At 46.3% G+C, this 18,096-nt stretch overlaps 1 protein-coding gene across 1 annotated transcript in view; it reads right to left on the reverse strand.

Moving 5' to 3' along the window:
• Nucleotides 1-2,354, reverse strand: part of MRPS18A (mitochondrial ribosomal protein S18A) — a 30,724-nt gene extending 28,370 nt beyond the window's left edge. The window contains exons 1-2 of the mRNA XM_074949056.1: nucleotides 2,205-2,354; nucleotides 1,004-1,035 (exon numbers count right to left, since the gene is read on the reverse strand). Coding sequence (XP_074805157.1) covers nucleotides 1,004-1,035; nucleotides 2,205-2,310 — 138 coding nt within the window. The 5' untranslated portion in view covers nucleotides 2,311-2,354. The remainder of the gene's footprint in view (nucleotides 1-1,003; nucleotides 1,036-2,204) is intronic.
• Nucleotides 2,355-18,096: the final 15,742 nt, after the last annotated feature.

Genomic DNA, 18,096 nt, shown 5'->3' on the forward strand with positions numbered 1-18,096 from the left:
TCCTTTTTGGTGTTTGCCTTCATCCTGATCTAGAAAACGGACATGATCTCAAGTCCACTGAGGGCCCCAATGCTTAGGGATGAGCTGGAAGGATTTTGGCCTGCTAAGACCACATAAGCCTGTGTTCTTGTTCTAAGAAAAGGGTGTAATGAACTTGAAACCAAAGAAAAATCCCTGTCTGGGGTTCGAAGGACTGCTCACCTGCCAGAGTCCATTTTGGAGTTAGAATGATTTCTGGTAAGCTTATTAGTATGCATGTAGGTTCTTCTATGGTTTTTAATGTTTTTGCTGTATTGCTTTTACCTTAAGAATAAACTGTGCTTGCTTAGAAAGAGCTGTGTAGTATATTAACTGTGGTAATTACACTGTTAACCACCTCTAAAGAGAATGCAAAAAAAGCCTGTCTTCTGTTGGGGATATCAGAGTTTAAACTGTTCAGCCTGGAAATACCCCAGTCAGAAGGGAGAGAGATGAATGCCTCCACTGAAAAGACAAGGCTGGGGAACCAGAAGCCAAGAGTGCTACAGGTGCTGAGTTGCGATAACATTGGAAGTCCCCCCCCCAGCCAGGACTTCCAATGTTATCAGTCACATTGCTGGACCATAACATGGGAGCATTTACAGCTACATGTGATTCTGACCATCAGAGCTTAGGATCTCATGCTGCTTTCATCCATGCGAGAGAGGAAGACCCAGAACTTTAACAACCCAACTACCCACCTGGGTTGCCCGAATTCTTAATACACGGTTACATTTGCATTGCATTCGAGCCACAGAACATTTACTAAGAGTAAACTGCAGTAAGCAGAAAGAAATCATGTACTGTATGTCCCACCTCCAGACAAAATAAGCCAATGTGACCAAAAAACCTCCCAACAACTTCATCCCTGAAGTTTCTAAAGAAAATGTATTTCTCCCCATGCAAGAAAAACAAACAAACAAACCCAAACTATGTGGCTTTAGAAGTAGTGTGTATTGTGACTTGGAAAAAAGTAGTAACTTACAACGGTTGTACTTCCTTCCGTAACTTCCACAACTGTAGAAATAAAAGATGGAAAACCAGGTCAGACATGTTCAAGCTGGAACTAGTGACTTTCTTTTAATCAATAAACTGAAATTATGTACAAACAAAACGTGGTGGACAGAAGTCTGGGATGCAAGAGAAGAGTGTGACTCCCCAACAAAGCAAACCCGAGGTACGAAGACTGTCAAAAGTAATGTTTACTGGTGGGCAGTGGGAGGCAGAGCAGAGGGCAGGCCTTTCAAACTGGGGACCTCTCATTGCTTAATTTTTACTGTTTTGAGTATATCTGTGGTGTGTTCAAAAGTTTTATGATTTCCGTATCATCTGTGGCTAATTGTGTTCAAGGAAGTCAAGAGACCCTCTTAAGTAAAAGCAATCTGAAAATGTCAAGCATTTAGGCTGCCTCCAGAGTTTTTAGTTCCTCTATGGTTAAAGTCTGTGTAGAGAGGAAAGAAACTTCCTTGCCCTTCTGGCTGTGACAATCTTCAGACAGAAAACAAATACCTTGCTTTGAATCTGTGAAACTAAAAGTGCAGAACTGGGATTTTGGAAGGTCTCCCATTCATAGCGATGGGAAATTAAACCTGAACCGTAATTACTGCAACTTTAATGGCAACACAATTATTTCTATTTGTTTTAGATGTCGCATCTCATTGCAGTAACTCAGTGGTGGACAATCATCAGTGGAGCGTATCTGCACCCCACCCTTTTGAAGAAGGGAAGCACTATCCCCATCACACATCTGGGGAACCAAGGCAGACAATGTGACTTCTCCAAAGCCACGCAGAAAGCCTATGTCTAAGCAAGCACCTAGCTCGGGTCTCTAGAATCCCTATCGCTAGCCCCACCCCTCGCTGCTCGCTCGCTCGCTCACAAGCCGACCTTTGCCAAGCAGCTCGGAGGGGAACAGCCCCCTACAGGTGCCAAATCGGGCTAGCTGGTGTGGCCGATGGGCGCCTCCCGGCTCTGGGCCCAGACGCGCTGCCAGCAGCAGCAGCGGTAGATTTCACCCTGACAGCCAGGAGCCTGCAGCCCTTCCCCGCCCGTTGCTCCCCCCGCGCGAGACCCGCACCCCTCGCTCCGACCAGGGCCGGCAACGGAGCGCCGGTTCCCCCCGGCTCGCGTCTCCCGGCGGCGGCGGCAGCAGCAGCGCGGCGCCCCCAGCCGCCCCCCGGACTCACCCTGCCGGAGCGCGCGGGCCGGAGGCCGGGCCCAGCCGCCCCCCAGCCCCAGGAGACCGGAGACCAGCCGGCTCCAGCCACCGCGCAGCAAGCCGGGGGCCGCCATCTTGGGAATCGGACTCGACACCCCCCCTCCCGGCGCCGCGCGCCACTTCCGCTTCCGGGGCGCGCAGGCGGGAAGAGGGCGGGGAGCAGCTTGCGACGCCGCCATCTTGGAGCCAGGCCCAGGCGCAGGGCCGCTCCCCAGCCCCCACAGAAGGGACGGGCCCGGAGCCGCGGCTCTCATTTGGGAACCTTAGAGCCAGGGGCGCATCCCGGCCATGGGGGCCGCAGCACCATCAGCCCTCGCTGGGGCTAGCAGAGAGCTGGGGCCACCCCTACCGCGGGGCCCTGCCAGGAGGAGCTGGGTCTCCAGCTCCATACACGCGCCCCGCTCCGCGCTAGGGCTGCCCCTGGCTGGGTGTGCCCAGGGCCCGCCCGCCGGCCCGCCCTTGGAAGTCGCTGTGGGGGGACGCTGGGGCTCAGCATCAGCCTGCCTGGCCTGGGTTTTATAGCTCGGAGGTGGAGCCCTCAGCTGGCAGAGGGAGGCCTGGCTGCAGTTAGATCAATTGTAAAGTTCTCTGGGGGCTTGGACCCCCCTCTTGGATCCCCTCTTCGCACAGTTGAGACCTGGTGCTTGATTGGGGGTCTTAGGGAACCATGTAACAAATAATAATAATTAATAGAGCCTTTTCTTCATACCTATCTCTGCATTTTTTCATCAGCCCCCTGGCAGAGAGGCATAGAAATGTAGGACTGGCAGGGACCTCAGTAGGTCATCTAGTCCAGTCTCCTATACTCAGGGCAGGACTAAGTAAACCGAGACAATCCCTGACAGGTGTTTAACTTCTTAAAAATCGTCAATGATGGAGATGCCACAACCTCCCTAAACAATTTGTTCCAATGCTTACCTATACTGACAGTTAAGTTTTTCCTAATGTCCACCCTAAACCTCCCTTGCTGCAATTTATGCCCATTACTTAATTTTTCACCCTTCTCCTTGTAATGACTTTTTCTGTACTTGAAAACTCTTATGTCCCCCCTTAGCCTTGTCTCAGGGCTATACAAACCCAATTTTTTCAATATTTCCTCATAGGTCAGGGTGGACTTACTTTCTCCAGTTTGTCCATATCTTTTCTGATATATGGCCACCAGAACTGGACACAGTACTCCAGCTGAGGCCTTATCAGCACAGAATAGAATGGAAGAATTACTTCTCATGTTTTGCTTACAACCCTGCTGCTAATACAGGAGTTCAGTACAGAATTATGTTTGCTTTTTTTGCAACAGTGTTACACTGTTGACTCATTTTTATCTTGTGATCCACTATAATCCCTAGATCTCTTTCATTAATACTCCTTCCTAGGCAGTCATTTCTCATGGCATCTTACTGTTCCCTCTCCCACTGCCTCAGGGAGGAGGCGGAAGGAGAGTGGCAAGGGTCTGACTGATATTTATGGATATGATTTTGTCACATTTTATTCCGAAAAATGGATGGAACAGTCATGGTAAAAATGTACAAAATCAAGATGTGGTCATGTGGGGGCCGAGTCCAAGCCTCGCGGTGGGAGGGCTAAAGCTGGAGCCGAAGAAGGCGCAACCATCTGTTAAACTCATGGAGTCTGCGACCTCCATGACCAAATTGTATCCTTACTGATGATACAGGAGATATAACATGGATCATGGGGACTTTATGATAAACATTTCTAGGCCTTTACTACCTTAGATCAACCCTTACTAGGCTGATCAACGCCTTTCATTTTCAGTATTTGTGATGCCTTTTCAGGAGTAGTTTTCTTAAGGATTGATGGCTAAGGGGTACTACATCTCTTGGGGAGCAATAAGTTCACTTACAGGCTTTCCCACAAACTTAACTGGCTTTCTTATGGCTATTTCAGCAGCATGAAAATTCACTGGGAGCAATGTCCTCTTAAAACTAAAAGGATGAGCAAACACTACTTAAAAAATCCAGCCATTCAGTTGAATTGAAGGTCAGGAATCCAAAAGCACATGCAGGATACCCTGTTGATGTTTCTAGCTAAACTGCAACTCTGTGTTCTTATTACTGCCTCTCCACCCCTATTTGTTACACTTATTTGTTACACCTTATCTTAAATTGGATTATAAACTTTTTGGGGCAGGAGAACCATATCTTATATTACTTTATACAGTGCCTAGCACAACAGGGCACTGATCTTGATTAGGGTGTTTGGGTGGTACCAGAACACTAATAATCATCCTGTTGGCCTTTGGAACAGGAGAGCAGACCAGGAACTGAATGCAAGGCTCTCCCATGGTGATGCAGAACACTAGCTAAGAGCTAGTCTACACTAGAAGTGCTCTGTGCTGACAGGAGAGAGCTCTCCCACTGACACCGGTGCTTAGGTTGGTGTAACTTACATCGCTCAGGGAGGTGGCTTGTTCACACCCCTGAGTGACATAAGTTATACTGACATAAGTGGTATTCTGTACAAGTCCTGAAGGATCTTTCCAGAGAACAAGAAACTAAGGCAGTGATTGCATCCAGGTCTCTTGTGTTATATACAAAATGGACCAGAGAGAACGCCAGTCACAGAAGACTCCTACCAGACTACTTCCCCTGCCTCTGATAAACTTTCCCAGTATACCTCAAGATACCAGACATATACTCCATGGCCACACCACAGCAGTTAACCATCTGAAATCGCGGAAAAGCTTCCTAGGTGTAATGGAACCGCTTAAAAAAAAATCAGTGATGGCTGCATGACTGGAAATGTGGCACAGACAGCTTGAAATACTTCACAAGGATGTCAGAATGCACATTGACATTGCTGAATGCCTTCCCATGGCCACAGAAAAAGATTAGTCAACCTGGAGATGTTTAAATTACTTCCAAACAAGAGCTGGTAGGTCAAAAGTCAATATGCGGAAGAGGGGCTATTCCAACAGTCCAGACACACGTGGCTGCAGTGAAACACAAACCATGGAACATCTGTTGGTCTGCCAGCTCCTGGAGGAACCATGCACCATGGAATATCTTGCCAGTGCTACAGATTGGGCATTCGTGCCTAACACTGGAAAAAAACCCTATGATTATGATGGAAGGACATGAGAAGAAGAACAATATACCTCTCCCCTGGGAGGCCTCTTCCAAGTATTCCCCTTGCATCCCACCTTTTTAATATGATTCTTAGAGCCCTTGTTAATTAGTATAAGGCTTTTAAATTGTTCCCTCTTGCTTTGTTATGCAATATGGCCATCTCTAGAAGCAGGATGGTCTTTAACTTCTCTAAACTTATACCTAACAGCTATAAGAGACGTTACTGATTTCCAGTCCAGGGATATTTTCAGCAGTATTGGACACAGTGATGCCCCACTTTTGTGGGGGTTTTCTTACTTTTTTCTTTATAAAGTGAGCTTCATGCTGGTGAAAGAGGTTAGCTGCAGGAAGCTGATAGGTTATTGAATAAACTCTCAAATCCAATATATTCAACTTTCCTTCTCCTAGCTGGCTTGCCACAGGTGGCAGAGAAGGCAGACTGTGTTTCAAATGGGAGGGAGACCAACAGTTGGAAGTACAACATTGGTTCACAAATAATGAAGACAAGGAGGCAAATGAGGCTTTCCAGGAGCTTCACAGTATCTTTTGACCTGGGGTAGGGATGTTAGAGCAGCACTAGGGAGAAGTCCTACAGAATGAGGCTAATATGGTGTTGCAGATACAGTACTTAATTTGTTCTCCTTGACCTTCCACCCAACTCCATCTTTCCAGAGAAATTTAACTGGCACGTAATTTAATGCAGGAAAGAAGATTATCTGTCTTCATAACAAAGAGAAACCTTTGGGCAGTCTGTTTTCTTTTGTTTACTTTTTATGATCAGAGAGCATTTTTGACAATAACTGTTAACAGTGTAGATCATACAGTCCCAAGGATACAAACAAAGTGCCTGCCAATTTGGGTAGAAGCCCATCCTATCTCTCTGAGTTTGGAAGTTTGTCATATTTCTGATTTCTCACAGTTAATTTTGAATTTGGAGCAGTGACCATATTTGTTTCTCTCATCAAGCCCTGGTACTCAGGGGAAAAGAAAAATAATGTTGGATAGTGTCTATGTGTCACAAAAGGAGAAATGAAAGAGGTTCTCCCAACAGACTTCTCTTAAAGCCAACAGCCATATAGTCTTGGGCTGTGACCTTGTCAGCACTAAGTAGAATCAGGTGTGATCAGTACTTGGATGAGAGACTTCCAAGGAAAATCGAGGATATTGCAAGTGATGCTGGTAATTCAGTAGGGGATGTTTTTTCTTTCTTTCTTTTTCTTTCTTTTTCTTTCTTTCAACTGAACAATTATACTATTGTGTGTTTGGTTGGGTAGGGCAGAGGCAAAGAGGTGGCATTTTTTGTATGAGACATAAAACCAAGTTTCTTACTGTTTGTAATCATTAAAGATTTCATCACACTTTCTCAAGGAAAGGGTGTTCCTCTTCGTATTGTACTTTGTAGTGAAAATATTATATTTTGCAGAAGTAAAATATTAAGTGAGGCTTTGTGTTCCCTTTTTTTATTGGCTTCTGTTCCATTCTTTGTCCTCATCTGAGGTATTTAATCTATTGTATTTTTATGTTGATTGTACTATATTACTGCTTTCTGCTTCCAGTAATAGAGAAGCTGTTCTGGTCCCCTGGACTGCCAGTGCTAATGGATGGCATGTGTCTCCCCTGCAGCAATATCTCCATGTAAATGGCAGGACCTATTCCTAGGAAGGTTGAAGCAGTTCCAACTAACCCTGATCAAAGAATCATAGAAGTTAAGATTGAAAATCTTATAAGGCCATCTAGTTCCCACACACAACCCTGGCCAGTGCAGGTTTGTTCCCTATGGGACATTTTCTGTTACTTTCCATAAGAGGTCACTGCAGGTCAGTATTCAGAGTTTGTATCCAGAAAGCTCCTGTGAAAGTCAGGAAACCTTCAGAACTGAGCAACAAGTTGGTTGCAAAATACTACTGTCAAGAATTACAAGTGGTGTTGTAGCTGTGTTGGTTCCATGCTATTAGAGAGGTCAGAACCCAAAGAAGAGCTCTGTGTAAGCTTGTCTCTAGGACCAAGAGAAGTTGGTCCGATAAAAAGTATTAACTCACCCATCTTGTGTCGCCACTGTCAAGAAGGACAGGTTTCAGAGTAGCAGCCGTGTTAGTCTGTATTCACAAAAAGAAAAGGAGTACTTGTGGCACCTTAGAGACTAACCAATTTATTTGAGCATAAGCTCAATGAAATCAATGCAAGTTAGAAACCCAAATACCTTTGTGGCTCTGGCCCGTAGTAACTATCAGTTATTTACTGTTCATCAGAAGTGCAGCTCACCAAATAGCCCAACCATCCAGAGCCAGAGTTCAGAAGCCCTTCTGAGAATTGTACAGTAACCCTGATCCGTTAGGGGCCATGGGTTACTGAAGAAGCTCATCTCACCTATATCTCATCACTCATATCTCATCTCACTTCAGGTTTAGTTAGCTGGATGCGTCTTCGTAGGTGAGGCTAGTCCACTCCATAAACTGATAACCTCCCTAAATGTCCAGATTTGTGCACAACTAGCAAGTAATTTGCTTTTTATGAAGTGGAGCTGAGGAGATGGTTTCTGAGACAGAAATAAGGACGTTGTGGGAGAAAGGAAAGGCAAAGGAAGGGAGAAAGACAAGAAGGGAGATACTGGGGAGAGAGTAGGGCAAAGGGAGAAGAAGGCGGCACCATGATAGGAAACTGTCACTTCCCACTCACTTGAAAACAACTTGTTTATACTTCCAAAGTTTCTTGCTTTTCCCAGGGGATATGGTTATTTTTCAAACTAAAACAACAAAGTAACAATTTAATTACATTTCCTTCCAAGATTTCAGGCTAAGTGTAAACAAGTAAAATCCAGAGGGGAAATAAATCCAACAACTTTTTGCAATAGGACTTTAGCCTCAGGTTTTTTTCTTACTATCCCGGCTGCTACTGTCCATAACTTTGCTATCTGTGGCACTGTTGTCACCAGCTGAAATTCCTCAGATAAATATTTCTCAGGTGGATTTTTTTAAAATTGCTCTGTATCCATCATGGCTTTTGACATTTTGGGACGTCTGCGTATGGGCAAGTGGATGTGACAGTTACAGTTGAACCACTTACACTGAGAATCTTGTGTTTTGTCAAGTTAAAATCTATGGCTTGTCTACAAAGGGACACTCATGAAAATTAATCCAAATTAACATTTTAAGTGGATTAGTTAAACCATATTAAATCAATGTGTGGACATTATTATTCAGAATTAAAGTGGCCTTTGGTTAGTTTAATTCACTTTGGAGGTGAATTAAGATAAACAGAATTAAGGGCAGTTTAATTCTGAATGATGGTTTTTACATACAGGTTTAATGGGGTTTAGCTAATATACTTCAAATTCACATCTTTAGTTAATTTATATTAGTTTTCCTGAATGTCCCTAGGTAGACAAGCCCTGGCTGCATGGGAGGATCACAGAGAACGGAAACTCGGCAACCAACTAAGGAACTCCCAAGCAGGATCTTTAATATCACCAGAGTTGATGAAGTTTCGCCCTTCCCCAACCTAGGTGAAGAAGGAATTTTAACAAACTAACAATGAAGAAAGTTGTTAAAGAAGAGTTTATAAAGGCCCGCTCTAGAACAGCAGTTGCTGTGCTGTAGTATGTTCAGCTTTGTTCAATGTTATCAAAACATAAGCATCATTCATTTTCAATGAAATAGAAAGGTTACTTGGAATATAAAACGATGCCTGTGCTATGTGACCTTGTGATTTAAGACATTTCCATGTCCCTTGCCCTTTTCACCATGAGCTGTCTGTGACTCCCTAAAAAGCCATGATAAAGCGCCCTTGCTGATGATATTTCAGGGAAGTTCTGAACAAAATTGGGGCTGGGTTGTGACAAATGTCCAGCTGTACCTCAGCAATGGGTGAATATTTGGGATGATCTCGGGAAATAAGCAGGAATCCCTCTGCCCTCCACACGTACTCATACATCAATGAATTTCTTTTTCCGGATGGATAGAGTCCAATGTGTGTTTTTTATTGTGGAGAGCCTGGGAGGTCTAATACCAATAGTCTCCCTTAATGCGCTTATGCTATTGACTGGAGTGGATAGACTGTAGCTGCTGCTGCTTCTCTCCGGTTATGACTAAAATATAAAATATCTCGGGGCAATGTGAGCAAAGCCAATGATTAGGGCCCTACCAAATTCACGGCCACGAAAAACTCATCATGGACCATGAAATCTGGTCTCCTCCGTTAAACCTGGTCTTTTGTGAACTTTTACTCTATACAGTACAGATTTCATGGGGGAGACCAGCATTTCTCAAACTGGGTTCCCGACCCAAAAGCGGGTTGCGGGGGAGTCGCATGATTGTTGTAGGGGGGGCCATGGTATTGCAAACTTTTACTTCTGCACTGCCTTCAGAGTTGCGTAGTTGGAGAGTGGCAGCTGCTGGCCAAGCACCCAGCTCTGAAGGCAGCACCCCGCCAGCAGCAGCGCAGAAGTAAGTGTGGCAATACTATACCATGCCATCCTTACTTCTGCACTGCTGCTGGAGTTTGGGACATAAAATTTTAATAGGATTTAAATCTGAAATTTCACAGTGTTGTAACTGTAGAGTTCCTGACCCAAAAGGGTACTGTGGGGGAATGACAAGGTTATTGTAGGGGTGTCACGGTATTGCCACCCTTACTTCTGTGCTGCTGCTGCTGCTGGTGGTGCTGCCTTCAAAGCTGGGCGCCCAGCCAGCAGTCGCTGCTTTCCAGCCGCCCAGCTCTGAAGCATAGGCACCAACTCTGTGGGTGCTCTGGGGGTGGAGCACCCACAGGGAAAAATTAGCGTGTGCTCTGCACCCACCGGCAGCCAAGATCCTCCTCCCTTACCTCCCCTCACCTCCACCTCCTCTCCTGAGTGCGCCGCGTCCCTGCTTTTCCGCCTACCTCCCAGCGCTTGCCACTGCCAACCAACTGTAGCAAGCTCTGGGATGGAGGGGGGAGGAGCAGGAACGAGGCGCACTCAGGGGAGGAGGCAGGGAAGAGATGGGGGTGGGGATTTGGGGAAGGAGTCGGAATGGGGGCAGGGAGGGTGCGGAGTTGGGGTGGGGACTTTGGGGAAGGGGTTGGAATGGGGCTGGAAGGGGGTGGGGCGGGGTGGAGTTGGGATGGGACCGGAGGCAGAGGGGAGGTGAGCAGCAGCACCTAAGTAAGGGTGGCAATACCACGATGCCCCTACAATAACCTTCTAACCCCCACCCAATACCCTTTTGGGTCAGGACCTCTACAGTTACAGCACCATGAAATTTCAGATTTAAATATCTGAAATCATGAAATTTATGATTTTTAAAGTCCTCTGACCAAAATGGACCGTGAATTTGGTAGGGCCCTACCAATGATCCCCTAACCTTCCTTTTAGTGGACTCCTTTACCGCTGCAGAAACTGCTTCACTGAGTATTTAATTTGGAGATCTCTAGGCTTCATATTCCCATTGTCTGAGCGCGAGAGGATCCACAGCCCCATGCTCTGAGTAGAAAAAGTTCCATCTCTCTCTGCCTCTGAGCAGCAAGACACCACACATTGCACTAGTGCCAAGGTTTGCACTCCATTCTCTTAGCACAGCACAGGATCTGCAGCCCAGTGCCAGGACGCAGACTCCCAGACTCTAAGTGCAGCAGGATCTGCATAACTAGGCATAGAGTCAGAACTGAAATCCTTTGCAAGAGTGAGTGCCAGCTGGACTCATACATTGTGAGTACATCTGAAAGACAAACTACAGAGAGTCCTATTCTCCCTCCATTTAGTTGCACTTCTTTGGAATGGAGGAAACCCATATCATGCTCTGATATTGGAGCATCATGGGGTATGTTGGAGAAACCTCCTGCAAGGTTTTCCTCTGATGGCTGCTCCAGCCAGATGGCTTCAATCTACTGACCAATTCTCTGTGCTTTGTGTGAGGTCTGTATGCAACTTAAATGGAGTCTGTTCTCAGCTAGTCTTGCCTTTTCCCTAGGTCTTGCCCCAGTAGCAGAGCCAGATTTTGTAACTAAGGCGAAACAGGAGGAGAGTGAGTCATTGGCCATTTTTCAATTGAAAAATATGCTTGAAAAGACACCATACATATACCTAAAGGGTGCCGGAGTTCGGTGGGGGGGGAAGCCACTCCCATGGGCCCCCAATTGGTTTCAGCACTGCTTCCTTGCCCCCTCCCCCACCAAACACACTGACCAGAGCCTGCTCTTCACTCCTTTTTAGGCATATTGAAACATTATGCTGGTACCGTATAACAAATATCTCAACTGTGTCCCAAAGCCCTTCACTTCTGGAGAACTCAGCCATCAAAGCCGCAACTTTGTTTCTCTGAGCAGTGCACACTTAGGATCAATCACCTCATGGAAGTTGTAACTACCAGGAGGCTGTTCCTTTTTGCTCCTGTGTTTTCCTGATGGTTAGAAGTCTAAGACCATGACACTATCGGTGCCACCTGGGCTTGATGCCATCACGCACCAAGCTGAGTCCTGAGATAAATCTGGAATGGACAAAGTATGTTTATCTGAACCTAGAAATCCATTTGCAGATCCTGAGAGAACAGGATTTCTTTCCAGCTTTTTGGTAATTCCCTGTATTGCTCAATTCAGAATGATCTGTGAGAAAGGCTCTTCTGTGTTTTGGTAAATTTCTGGTAATAGATGGAATCTCAAACAACTGTGAAAGTTGGAAAAAAAATAACCATTTTTTTTTTAATCCTAGGAAGGTTGGGTGGTTGGGCTGGTATTTTGGGCAAAGATTCAGGTTGGTTGGATTGGAATTCAGGTTGTTAGGCTACTCAGATCAGTTTACGCCATCCCTAATTATTGTATGTGCTTTCTGTTTCACAGACTCTTGCATTCCAATTTTCCGCTGAACATTCCCTAAGAGAATACCCAGAAGGGGACTTATTCTTTCATTACCTAAGGGCCTGTGGTAGGTGTGGAAGCTGCGGTGAAATGTGGCACCTCTGAGCCTCCTTGCCAGTCAGGCGAAAACACTACATGCTATTTTATTTCTTAAGGCTTTTAAGTGTGTCTCCCAGGCAGGTGGATTCATTCTCTGCGGGGGAATCAGAAGAAAAGGATTGGGGTGTATTTGGCACACCTGGGGAGGAGGGATCATTGGTGGCTTTATGGCACTTCTCTACTGATACTGGGGACTACACTGGCCTCTGACAAAATTTAGAGCAGCCTCATGGGCTTTGAGGGGCCACTCCACTGGCCAGGACCATTAGAGTGCATTGCATTTTCACTTGGCCCTCTCTCCCACTGTCCTGTCTCTCATCTCTCCCTGGGAATAGCTGTGAGGTTCTATGGGGACTAGAACCCACGTTGCTGGCCATGGCCTCTATGCCACTACCCAGCAGCCACAATAGGGCCATATGCATTATCACATACAACCTGTGCAAATAAACACCACAGGAAGTACCATCTTGGAAGGCTGGACTGACAGCTTCCCTTGTGGCCTCTGATTGATTCAGGTGCCCTATGTAAGCCCACAAGCACTTCCAAGAAGTGTCAGTGCAATGAAGTGGACTCTGCTGCCAGTCATAGTGATAGAACTGCCTCTTGGCTTGCTCTCGGACTCCTGACCCCAGCTCTGAGTCCTGGTTCCTGACTCCAGCTCTGACCTTTGGCGTTGTTCCTGGCCTCCGACCACCCCTGTTATGACCACTAGGCAGGACTGCTGAAGCCCCGTTGGTGACAGTAGGATGAAGTATGTATGTTCATGCGTGTGTGGGGGAAGTTTACAAGAGTTTCAGGATACTGCCTTGTGCATGAGACATCAAGATAGGACTGCACTATCATCATTATTTATATAGAGACACAGTTGTACATAGTGCTCTGCAGGTATACACGGCAAGTCAGGTACTCTACCCTAGGGAGCTCTGGGGTATAATCTTACTGAGTGAATCAGAAAGGAGGATGAGGCTGCTAGGAAAGGAGAAAGCTGATACTCGGCAGAGATGAAAACGAGATACTGAGGACCAGAGAATTTAATTGGGTTTTCCTAAAACACACAGTTCTTTTAAATTTGTCCAGACTGTAATGGCCTCTTTTTAAGAGTCTGGCAAGATAACAAAATTTTAAATCTCTTTGCGACGGGAAGAAGAAGCAGAATGATATTCCGAGCAGTACTCGAACTCTGTGTCTCTGGGACAGAGAAGAGGAGATGCAGTGGAGAGGGAATAAGACTCTTTTGAAGAATCACAAGCACAAGTCAGCACTAAATCAGCTCAGCTGCACCCCTCGCCCCCACATCATATTCTTTGGTTGCCATTGGGGAGAACTCAACTCATCTCCAGACAAGATTTTTACTTGAGTTCATATTTATTTCCTTTTTTACAGATGTGCTGTCCAGTGATGGATGGGGCATGTTAACCTTCTGCTCTTCACACTCGGTCCACAGCTGGCTGGAACCTCAGTCCCTGCACCACTGTGCAGTAGCTCCTGAGCTCAGTGGACCCACAGCCCTGCTCTGGAATTGTAAACCACACTGTTGGGAGGGAATGTTGTGGAAAGTCTCAGCTGGGAGGTGTTTTACTGAGGAGAGGAGGTTGATGCTTGTGGTTTATTCTTAAGTGGATATTCAGCCTCATGACAAACCATAGCACAATAAGCCATTTCCATCTGATGGCTGTTTGGCAGCCCATATGTGAAATGATTTGGGTGCGGTTAGTTGAATTCCTAGCATCACCCAAACAACCTAGCAATTGGCTGTCATCATTCTCCTTGATAGTTTCATCAGAGAAGGCATGGATTGAACTCGTCACAGAGCTTCAACTCCCTAGGGTACCGAGAGATGGGGCCTCTGACACCCTGGAGAAGCTGGTGCTGTTCCTTTTGTGTCCAGAGAGGCTTTCATTTTCTAGGGCAGTGAATTCAACAGCATGCAGTTAGCAAATGATTTACAAACACAAAACAAATGGTGGTGTTTGGCATTATGTAATGGCACTTTTTTTCACTTGCAATGCAGGAGCTTTTAATGCTAGCATGCTGAAACTAACGAAATTTAGGTTAGTCAGGACCAGGAAGGGCTTTTGAGGAAGCTCAGAGGGATCTAACCAAGCTAGGTGAATGGGCAACCCAATGGCAAATAATGTTCAATGTTGGTGAATGTAAAGCGGTGCCCACTGGAGGAAAAAACTTAAACTACTTATACATATTACAAAGTCCTAAATTAACTGTATAAATGCATGAAAGGGACCAGAGCATCACTGCAGACATCTCAAGGAAAACCTTTGCTCAGTATAACGCAGCCATGGTCAAAAACACAAACAAGATGTTTGAAGGCATGAGGAATGGGATGGAGAATAAAACAGAAAGTAATATAATGCCATCATATAAATCAATGGTGCAGTCTCTTTAGGAATAGTGTGTGACGTTCTGGTCATTTCTCTCAAAAAAGATACTGCACAATTAGAGAAGGGCCATGATCATGATCACGGAAAAACTCTCACATGATGAGAGATTGAAAAGACCTGGATTGTTTGTCTTTGAAAAGTGATGAGGAGACGATGAATGGTCCAGAGGAGGGAAATTGGAAGCTTCTGTTCTCCTTGCTTTGTAACACAAGAACAAGGGGACATTCAATGACATTAAAAAGTGACAAATTCAGAGCTGATAAAAGGAAATCCTTTTTCACACAATGTGTGATTAGATTGTGGAACTCATTGGCACAGGAATTTGTTGAGATTGAGAACTTAGCAAGGTTCAGAAAGGGATTGGACATGTATATGGCTGACCAATATTTAGAGGTATAATAGTTACTGCTAATAAAAATGTTGGAAGGGATGTTAAACTTGATGCGTTAGGGTGTAAACCCTATCTCTATTAGAGATTAGGATGAGATGTAGTGTGTTGGGTAGATTATCCCATATCTGCCTAATTGTAGGGTTCTTACATCTTCCTCTGAAGTGCCTGGTGCTGGCTAGTGTCAGAGATAGGACAATCGGCTAGAGGGACCGCAGGTCTGAACCAGTGTGGCAATTCCTATGTTCCACAACTGATAATTATGTCTAGGGAAGACATAACATGGAGTAGGAGGCGATGCAAGTCAGGACTAAGGTGCATTGGAACGCTTGTGTTGTGGAACCCAGGACTGCAATAGCAGGGGATGTCATAAATCAGGACTGAAGTGCATTAGCAGAGCTGAATTTGGGCTCATGACTAGAACAGCACGGAGGGGCTGCAGGTCAGGAATGAGGGGCATGGGCAGAGCCGGGGGGGGGGCAAGGCTAGGATAGTGGGGGGGCTGCAAGTTAGGGGTGAGGGGCACTGGCAGAGCTGTGTGTGGGGAGCCCAGGGCTGGGATAGCAGGGGGGTTGCAGGTCAGGGGTGAGGGGCATGGGCAGAGCCGTAGGGGGGGGAGGACTGGGATAACGGGGGGCTCTAAGTCCGAGTGAGGAGCGTCAGTAGAGTTGTGCAGGGAGTGTGGCGCCCAGGACTTGAAATAGCAGGGGATGCTGCAGGCTAGTGTTGAGGTGATTTTTTTATCTTTCTTTTTTAGATGCAGGGATTTGAAAATCTTTTCTGTATTCTGAAGTTTTCCTTTCAGGATTCGAAATCTGTGAGCAGCAGATGATCCTGACGACAGTGGAGAGGAATACTTGGGAAAGTTTACTTAAAGGAGGACAGGTTAGAAAAACAACCTCTCTCTTCACTGCTTGAATCAGTCAGCATGACGCTGACGACGACACAGCTGGAGGGGAATGCAGCAGGCTCCTTGGTCCTGAGGCAAAGCAGCCCACGCAGTCAGTTAATGTTAGGAGACATGGATGCAAGTCAGACGATCAAGTGTCCATAAGCATCTAATCAAAGCAATCCTTTTGGTTCCCAGCTCTGCCAAGGGAATAAAGGGGGTGGGGAAAGTGCCTGCTGAGTTTGAAAGAGGTGCTGCAGGACTGGGCTTGTCTCCAGGATTGTCTCCAGGGTACTCTTGCATGTCCCTCTCTGGGACTGTGTTATTGAGCCGTTAAGTGATGAAAAACTCTTGGTCAGGAAGGCGCTCTCTCTCTCTGCAAGCGTCTCCAGCACCAAGGGGCACTGATAGCTGGGCTCAGTGCAGTCAAGGGGCAGCGAATATTCTGGGCGGGGGGGAAGTGGCTGAGAAGCTGTGGAAGCCTGTGTCCAGGGGGCCTGGGAGGTCAGTCAACTGGCTCTTGGCTGGTAGCCCAAACCAGGTGGCTGATGTTTGTGCTGGGAGCGGGAGGAGGGCATTACTGCAAATATTTTTACACATATTCACACTGGCTTTGTTGGTGCCCTTTTTGTGTTCCTTTTGGGGGAAATCCAGTCCTGGCCAACACAAGGTGTATGTAACACTTAAATCCCACTCACTCCCTCTCCTCAACACATTTGTGGATGCCATGATGTTCTGGCACAAGCAAACAGCTGTGGGTGTCAAAGCACCATTCTTGACTAGCTCATGGCTTGATGGGTACCTCTACGGACAGGGGGACCTGAACTTCTTCAGAGCTTTAACACCATAACATCCTCTCCCTTTTGCCCCACTCTATGTCATCCTGAGGAATGCCACCTGGGAGAGCTTTCCTACTGGTGATGTCCCTTGGGCCTCCCACTCATGGTTTGCTTTAGTTTGCAGGGGAGAGGAGACGTATGTTCCTTTCCCAGAGCTCAGCCCGTCATCCAAACCAGTGGGAGCCTCTTAGGACTAACAGGAGCTAGCGCAAATCAGATCTGATCTGTTAGGAGCTTTACTGAGCTGGACTTAATTTGAAGTCACCTGCCCCTTGCCAAGACGGTCAGAACTACACTGAGCTGGTATAATCCATGCTGAGCTGGTCTTGAAGGAAAGTTACTTCCTCACTGAACTGGTAGGAGCCATTCAGGAGAATTTGCTTTGCCCCGGACAAACCATGCTGGGCTGGTATCCTCTGAGAGTTGCTCACAAATTACACCATCCAAGCAAGACCTTTTCTAAAGGGCCAACTCTGGAGCCTATAGTTTTTCTATAATAAGTGGCAGACTTCATGCCGCTGAACCTAAGGCGCGGCTGGGACTTTCTCTGCTCATAGGCTCTGTCTGAATCCTTTGTGCGTTCAGCTCCACAGCTTGGATGGTGGGTTCATGTGCTCACTAGAGTAGTTCCAGGAAACTCTGCTTCTTGGTCTTAACGCTCAGAGACAGTCATTCTCCTCTCCACCTTCTGGCCCCCCTCATGAAGGTTTGTAGAGGGGTGGGTCTGACCATAAAGTTGCTCACAACTGGAGCACAGGAAGCACAGTAACCTAGAGGCTGCAGCCAAACCACAGAATCCAGTAGGGCTCAGCCTGCCAGCCATCACCTGGACGTTAAATGGATTGCACCTGGATTTCCTGATTGCAGACACTGGAAACCCCAGACTTCAGGGGAGATGGAAATACATCTCGTAAGAGGAAGAGTTTATGTCCTGAAAACAGTCAGTGGGGGATGTGAAGGAGACAGGCAGGTAGATTTAATTGCTAGCATGGGATTGGCTAGAGAAGGGCTATTTGGAGAGGAGATGATGGCATTAGCTGATATTTGGGACCCTTTGGTAACACTGCAATAGATATAATAATAAATAATAAATTAATAATGTTTGCATGTTCTTGTATGTCATAGCACCCACAAACGTAATGTGGGGTGTGAGAGTATATCATAGATGCAGCCATGCAATTATGCGTGTGAGCATGTCCTGCTGTGTATAGTTGTGTGCAAGTCTGTGAATACAGCTCACACATTCTCCCTAGCTACTTTGCTCCTTCTCTGTTAGGCTTGTAACCTCCTGATGATTGTGTAAAGTTTCTCAGGACACTTCTAGGCTGTTAC

Source organism: Natator depressus, chromosome 3, assembly GCF_965152275.1.
Source record: "Natator depressus isolate rNatDep1 chromosome 3, rNatDep2.hap1, whole genome shotgun sequence".
Taxonomy (NCBI): domain Eukaryota; kingdom Metazoa; phylum Chordata; order Testudines; family Cheloniidae; genus Natator; species Natator depressus.